The sequence below is a fragment of the Apus apus genome, chromosome 3 (assembly GCF_020740795.1).
Source record: "Apus apus isolate bApuApu2 chromosome 3, bApuApu2.pri.cur, whole genome shotgun sequence".
Lineage (NCBI taxonomy): Eukaryota > Metazoa > Chordata > Aves > Apodiformes > Apodidae > Apus > Apus apus.
Window position 1 is genome coordinate 74,122,660 of NC_067284.1, and position 8,015 is coordinate 74,130,674.

Below are 8,015 nucleotides of genomic sequence, written 5' to 3' on the forward strand. Positions count from 1 at the left end.
GTGGGAATCGGATGCGCCTTTACAACTTGCAATTACATGGTGCCTTTCATCCCAAAGGACTTTTAACAAGTGAGTCTACAGATTGCAAAGGGATCATTCACCCACCCCTGAGAGGCGTCCACCACTGGTAGGCAGCATCCTTTAAACAGAGCTTGGCAGTGTTTCCCAGCTGCCAGGGCCCAAGGGTAGGAAAGAACAAACTCCTGTGCTGGATTTGCCCTGGGTAGGGGACAGGTTGGCAGAGTGCATGAGCTGATCCAATTTTGAATCCTGCCAGGATACCAGAGCTCTTATGAAAGAGGACCAAAGAGTATATTAAGCACGGCTTAGTTTTCTATCATCCCTAGCACACCACTCCCTTCTAAGACATTGCTGTGTTAGGTAACTCCATTTCCCCCCTCCTGTGGGGACTGTCATTCCCACAGCTGAAAGCATATTTGGAGCTGTGCTTGCTTTTGCTTTGTCTGAAGAGGGAAACCATGCTTCTGTGGAATCATGAGTCAAAAATTTAAGTTATTTCACAATCTATATATGGGCTGTTTTCCCAGGCTTCATAAGGGTAAGGGACAGATTTCTAGGAGGATGCGGGTTTGTATTAGTAGATTTATCCTTTACATGTTTATTGTCTTCCTGTGTATTTTTCCTTGCTGAAATGTGCAGTTATGTTACAGATGGATTTATGGACAAGTTGCCCATTTCTTTGTTTTCTGAGGGCTGCCAAAATGATTGAAACAGTGCATTTCTTCTGTGATGTTTAGTCTCACTGTTCTTCTTTGAGGCACCTGCATCTGTTCGCTGTCTGTATCATCTTTAGTTTTGCTTCAGATATGTTTCAAACTGGTTGCTTATTTACCACCTGCATTAAATGGTGATAATGTACTGACCACAGTACAGGTTTGCAAGAGTGTGCATATACAGGTGTGTCCCTATGAGGGAAGAAGTGTGTGTCTTGGTGCATGCTGACAAGCGTGCGTGACCAAGACGGCCTGTGCCTCGTTGCTTCGAACAGGTGTTAGCACAAGCAAGCTCCCTTAGGAGCTCATCTGAAATGAGGCATGCAGTGAGGCAGCATGGGTGTCTGCTGGTACTGAAACTACATTCTGCTCAGGGCAGTTGTACAAGCAAGCAATGAGCCGAGCTCCCTTGGACTGTCCCTGGATACTGGTGGAGTTCAGGCCCTGCTTGGCTTTGAGTTACATGTGAGTGAGCAAGATTCATATGAGTGGGAACAGCTCTCCTTGGGACTTCCAAGGAAGAGGGTCTGTATGTGCATGGAGGGGTGTGGACAAGGGACCAGGGAAGGGCACGTGTACTGGGGGAGAGCTAGAGGCATGTGAGAGCAGGTGAGCATGTGCAAGTGAGCCTGGGTGTGTGTGACAGAGCGTGCATCTGAGCATGTGTGCCCTCCTGCTGACAGCAGAGTGCTTGTATCTTGGGCTGTTCTCCAGCTGTGTAAATACATTGCTTAACAAATGGAGGACTCTCGTTAATGATTGCCATTAGTGCTGGGCCCATATTAGGCTCCATTTTGTGCGAGTTACCCAGCTGCCCAAATGCCATTAGAGTGAATGCACTGGCCTCTAATGTCAAGCTTGGACTGTTTGTGTTCCAAGGAGCTTCTGCAGGAGCTGGCCTGGGGTTCCTCAGCAGGGGCTGTCAGGCAGGTTTGTGGCAAGCTCCCTGGGGTGCCTACTGCAGTAGCAGCCACTCTTTAACAGCCTTCCTTAGTAAAGACCATGTCCTGGGTATCACAGGCTGGTGCTGGGTGCCCAAGGGGAGGAGCAGGCTGGCTAGGACACTTGTCCAGACTACAGGGAACCAGCTGGTCCAAGCGACAGGGTGGGAGGAATGTGTTCCCCTCTCTGGCAGCCAGCCCTATTCATCTTCTTTTTGGGAATACATCTATAGAGCTTTGCCTTGCACTGCTCATCAGAGCCAGACCACTACATGCTGTGATTCCAAATGGTGTTGAGGACTAAGCCAGATCAGGCCTGGTCCTTCCTAAAGCAGAATATGAGCTCCAAAGAAAACTCGCTCTTCTGCAAGAAGAGAGTGGAGTGTTTTGGTGCTGGTTTTCTTTCCTCCAGCGCAGTCCCAAGCAGAGGTGCTGCCCTGTCAGTCATGGAGTAGGTGCAAGACAGACCTGTACTGCTCAGGGTTACAGATGGCTGCAGATTGGTCAGGGTGTCCTCGTGATGAGGGCAGTTCCATTGCTGCCTCTTCTGTTACTGCCTACAGTTAGACACAGGGCCCTCCTCACCCAGCCCTCACCTGCCTGGGGTGGCAGTGCTGTTGAAAGCCAGCCATGGTCCATGGTCTTGTGGCTGCTTGAGAGGTGTTGTGCTGAAGAAGCAAGATGGGGTGCAGTTTGGACATCAGTTGCAGCTGCTAGCCCACCTATGAATCTCTGCATACTCCCATGTCTTCTCATGTCCCTGTCCTTCTCCTCATCCCTCTTCCTCATGGTGCCCTGTGAAAAGCTTTCTGTCCCACACAATGGCCCCAGAAGAAGGCCCAGAGAGAAACCTCAGGGCACCTTCCCACCCAAAGCCTGGTGAGTTTTGTGGATGACTTTCGTCTGTCCTCTGGACCTGTCTTTCCCCAGTCTCTTCTCCATCTGCCATCCACCAGAAATGAACTGATTCAGCTGCCTTCCCTAATCCTGTCTGGCATTTCAAAATGGAGGGAACTGCCAGGTTCTTTGTTCCCATTCCCTCTTAGCACTGGCAGGGGACCTTCTCTGCTCTGGAGAAGGACAAATGTGCTGATTTATTCTGCCCCTTAGCTTTGAATAGGGGTTGCTATGTTACCCTCCAGCTCTGAGGCTTGCCAGAGCACACACCATATATAACCCCACAGCAGGTGGCTATTGAGTAAAGGCCCTTAAATCTGCCTTTCTTGTTTCTTATGCTGCTGGCCAAGGTGTCAGGAGGGATGTAGCAGGGCATGATTTGCTGGCTGAAACTCCAGGTACAGTTGATGCCAAGTGCCATGTTAGCATTTTCCATCCTCAAGTGCCCATCTTAATTTGCAGAGGAGGTACTGACTCGGCAGGAACACACTGGCCATACTGGCTTTTAAAGAGGCCCTTTCTGACATGAAGGCTGCCCCATGGGGCTGAACTGTGACCAAGATTCTGGAGGCAGAGTCTTCCAGATTCTGCTGCAGTGACTGTGGTACCAGGGGCCTGGCTCGGACACTTCCGTAGTGCACTCTATGTTGGTATGACTGTTTGGGTAAGCCTGACAATTTGGTCAGCTTTCTGGGAAAAGCTGCACGTGCTTGCCCTGTGATGACAAGTTAAAACTCAGCCAGGATAGAGGCAGGTGGCATGAAAGCATCACCTTGTCCAGGTATGTGGTTGTCTACCATCTGATAGACCTGTCTTTGAAGTGCCAAAATGAACCTCTGTCTTAGAGAAGATGGCAAAGTTGGTTATTGTTCCTAAAAATTGTAATTCTTTGAGGAACGGTCCTGTAGTGCAGACTGAGCAAGGGAAACCATGGATTTTGTTAGGAAAGGCCCAGAAGAGACAGCAGAGAGCTTGTAACACCAGAACCCAGGCCAGAACTCATCTCACTTGCTTTTTCTAACCTCTGTGAAAACAATGGTAAAGTCCTTCCCAGCAGTGATGGGAGTGGCATGAGGGTAGGGCATGTTGCATGAGTTTCTGAGCTGCTGAATTGTCCAGCATGTGGCACTTGGTAACTCACACCTATTCCTGGGGAATGAACTCTGCAGGAGCACGATTAAATGCTCTGCTGGCCCATAGAGCAGTGAGACCTCCTCTCCTGGCCAGAGTGTCAGTGAAGCAGCTGCTTCACTGGTGCTTCTGCTTACTCTAAGGAAAGAAACAAAACAAAGCTCCCAAGAAGTAAATGAAAAACATTTTGTATTTAACAGAATGGAATAACTTCTTAGACACCATAAGTCCTTTGGTATCCACAGTCTCAGAATAGTCTAGTGGTGAAGAGTATATCTGTCCTGTCATGCAGCACAGGGAGTGTGCAGGTATTTCTGCCCTCCTTACTCTGGATCTGCTCTGACCCTGTTCTGAACAGTGGGAGCAAAAGAGGAGAGAATAGTCTTTGGTGGCCATGGTACAAACCAGGCTGTAAGGCCTTCAAGTGGGTTCTTTTGCTCTAAGCATCCCCCAGCCATTCCTCATTGAACTGTGGTGTCTGGAGCCAAAACTCTGGAGAGTTTCAGTGTGTCAGGGACTTCAGAGATGCAGAAAGGGTGATGTGTAAATCCTTACTGGAGAACTGTTGAAAAACAGAACTGAGTAATGAATCTTCAGAGATGATCTGGTTTATCTCCCTGCTCTAAAAGTGTAGTAGATCCTCCTTTAAAGCCAAGTGAAATCAGAATTTAGCTTTTCCATATTACGCCTTCAGACAGTGATGCTGTTCTGACTTTGAGACTCTAAATGTATCATAGCCTGTTTCACTTACCTGAGTGGCTACAGGTGCCAGGAATCCTGGTCATGTGAATCCCAGGGACCTCAGGCTTGGAGGGGGGAGCGCATCCTTTACTCTTGAGGGGTAGGAGCAAGGGGCACTTCACTGCCTGTGTTAGTGCCATTTGCTGCAAGTACAAGTATGATCTCCCATTCAAGGAGGTGTAATTGTACCAGAGAGGGAGGTGACAAAGCAAAGCACTTGAGCCAGAACTTACACTGTTTGCAGCTTATATGAGCACTGACTTCATCCCTCTTTTTATTCCCCCCCAGAGCATCAACGGAGGCCGCCCACCGCCCCACTTTGTGTACGATCCATCCACCTTTGCCTTCCGTTCCCTCAGCACCTTGAAGCCTCTGAGCCCAATAGCTCCAGTGGAAGAACCATCATGTGCCTACTGAAGGAGTTTCTCCAAAAACCTCAGGAACTATCAACCAACCACCTGCCTGGCGGGGAGAACGGGAGGTGGTGATACCCAAGGGGATGGGTGGGAGAAGAAGGGGACAATGACGTATCTTGGCAATACAGCCTCTCTGGCAGCAGGAAACATACGGCTTTGCAGCAGTGCCTGTTTTCATACCATTGCCATATCTGAGTAGTGGCAAAGGGTGAGATTTTTGTCTTTCAGGGCAAACCAAACCAGTCAGGTCCACAAACTGCATGTGCAGCCACCAAGGCAGTGTCAAACACGTGGATGGTGGTAGTTGAAGACTACCCGTCAGGGTTTCAGGGCTAGCATAGCCTACATGGCAGCAGGGATGAGTGATCAGGGTATGAAACCAAGCCCAGCCAGTTTCCAAAGAGTACCTGGGTCTACAATGCTTTGCTATGGACCTGATCCTTCCCCCAGTCAAAAGTGAGCTCAGGATTGGAGACAGAGGCTGTACAGGGCTGCCTGCAAAGCAAGAAAATCCCTCTCTGAGTCTGTTATAATTGCATCCACTTCAAGCTCTCTTGGGTGGAAGACCCTAGGAGAAAGAGGTGGGAGGGGTTAACTGGCAAATTAGCTGCATGTTCCAGCTGGTCTGCCAGCAATGCAGTGATATCTAAAATGGGGTTGTAGATCAGGGGTTAAAATACAATTCTAGAATGGAGGGTCTGTGTTCAGCATCCAAGGAAACACAGTACCCACCCTCAGTCCTCTTGGAATCGTTAGAGAGAAGAACTTGAGGGAGTGACTGCGTGCTCTTGGGTCTCCTCTGCCAAGGCTGTCTGTGTTCTGGATTATGCAGCACTTCTCCACAGCATTGTCCCAGTACCCTGCTGCCCTAACATGATACTGAAGGTAACTGGTATCACCAAACTCAACCAAATCTAATGTCTCTAGCAAGCTTCCCACTCCCCCATTATGCTGACTAATAAATTCATTTAGACCCTCCTCATACCAATATATTGAAAGATGTAGCATGGAGTGGGGAAAAAAGGGTCTCTGTTTTTTGGCCACCTGTTGGTGGAACAACCCGGAGGGGAGTTTGGTTGAAGCTGTGGGATATTTTCCTATAGGCAGTCCTTGGGCAGTTAGGACTATGCTAGGCCTTGCTACCACTGGAGTTTGACTGAGATCCGGCCTTGTGGCATGTGTTTTGTGTTGCAAGGCAGTAGCTGATGGGATAAGCTCTCACCTCTCCTGCTGAGGCAGAGGAACAAGGCATTTCCTCTTGCTGCACCTGGGGGAGAGAGTAACCTCTTAGTCTAGGCATTCCTCACCTTGAGCCCCTACCTGGCAAGTGCAAGGGGGAGTGAGTAAGTTTATTTCTTGTCTAGATCAAGAGGAGAAACTGTGAGCAATATAAAATTTCTGTTCTAAAATTGGCTTGTGTGGAAGCCTTTGCCACTCTCTGGATAAGACCAATGGTCAGTTTGACTTCCAGTAGGAGGCCACACAGTGAACCAGCATTCACTGGTGCTTTCTGGACCCTTCATTGAAACCCTTGGGGAAAGCCCAGAGGCTGTCTAGGCCTCAGATCCTGAGTCCCTCACCCCTGTTCTCCTCCCTCTCCAACCTTCTCTTACTTGGTCAGGCAGAGCAGCTGGGCAAGGCAGTAAGGGGATTTCTGTCTTCATGTTTCCCCATCTCTGCATGCTCCTTGGCTCCACAACTTCACAGCTGGGCCACCCCCTGCACCAGCACCAACTCCAAGGGGTCACTGGGGTTTGCTGGCAAGGTGCCTCTGGCAGAGCATCACGGTTCCCTGCAAGAAGTCCTTTCTTCTGATAGAGGCTGATTTCTCTGCTTATTCCTCCTGTCTCTGCAAAGACTCTGCTCATCTGATTTTGATGGCACACCTCAGCTTTTTAACTGCTTCCAGATCAACCTGAACAGTGCAGGACAGGAAGCATCACCCCTTTGGACCAAATCCCTGTACTCAGAAGGGACAGCCATAGCTCAACTGAAGAGGCATGTTCCCCATGCAGATGGCTGGGGTGGTAGCCCCTACACGGCTCCATGCCCCCAGACTTTGCTCAGCAAGAGTTGCCAAGGTGCTTGGCCCCAGAGATGTGTTTCTGCCAGCCTGTGGGTGCAGCAGACTGCCTTCCCCCTGCTTGGAACAGGGATGTCGTTCCAGTGTTGTTGCCTTTTAGAACTTTTGTAACTTTTCTGTCTTTTTCAATCAGAAGGAAGAATAATAATAATAATAAAAACAAACAAAAAAACAAAACAAAACATAAAAACAACAATGAAATGAAATAAAGTGTGAGAGCTGCTATATTCATTTGTCTGGTGGGTCTCATACATTCAACATGTTCTGGGGTCAGGGGTATAGGAGGGATAGAGCAGAGCAAGCTGTGACATAGCACTGCTGCTCCCAAGCACTCCCAAATCCCAAGCCGTGTCTGCAGGAGACTGGCTTTGAAAACAAACTAGCAAGAGCTTTTCTAAAATGAGTGCAAGGTTCTTCCTGTGCAGCTGTTCCCTTTGGGGCTAGGCCTGGTACGGTGCTATCAGCCCTTACTGGTGCTTCCCTCGCCAAGAAGGTGCTTTGACTTTTGAGTGACCTGCTTATTGCTTGGGGTTTAAATGTGACCTGGCTGGAAGTCTCCATCCCTCCAAAACAGAAGGGGGAGTGCCCACACAGCTGGTCTTTGGCCTGTAATTTTAGCCAAAGTCTTACAACTCTGTCCCAAGATTCTCAGCACCCCTTTTGCTCACAGCCAGAGCCCTCATGCTGCTTTGTAATGTAACTCCAGCTCACCCCTTCCTATGGATCTTGCTCTAAACACCCCATCTCAGAAACTTGCAATGTTCATTTCCCAACCCCTTGTTATCCCCCTGAGCTAATTCCCGTCTCTCCCTCACAGTCCTAGCTCTGTATCTTAACCAGCATCTTACAAGGCTATTACTTATGTCCCCTTTTCCAGAGCTCCCTAAGCAATGCTAGCTTATAATTCCCTTAGCAGTCTTACTTAGAGTCATTCCCAGGAGGCCTTCCCTCCAAGCTCCAATCTCTTCTAGGCTCCCTGCCATCTTTCTTATCTTGACATCCTCCCCTCTCAGACAGCTGCAGCTCATTGTTAATTGGCCTTGGCCTGTTTTCCAAGTGTTGTAAGGTGGAC

At 49.1% G+C, this 8,015-nt stretch overlaps 1 protein-coding gene across 3 annotated transcripts in view; it reads left to right on the plus strand.

Moving 5' to 3' along the window:
* Positions 1-7,174, plus strand: part of LOC127382445 (uncharacterized) — a 59,400-nt gene extending 52,226 nt beyond the window's left edge. For all 3 annotated transcript variants that reach the window (XM_051614084.1, XM_051614085.1, XM_051614083.1), the window contains one exon: positions 4,733-7,174. In XM_051614084.1, coding sequence (XP_051470044.1) covers positions 4,733-4,861 — 129 coding nt within the window. In that variant the 3' untranslated portion in view covers positions 4,862-7,174. The remainder of the gene's footprint in view (positions 1-4,732) is intronic.
* The last annotated feature ends 841 nt before the right edge of the window (positions 7,175-8,015 follow it).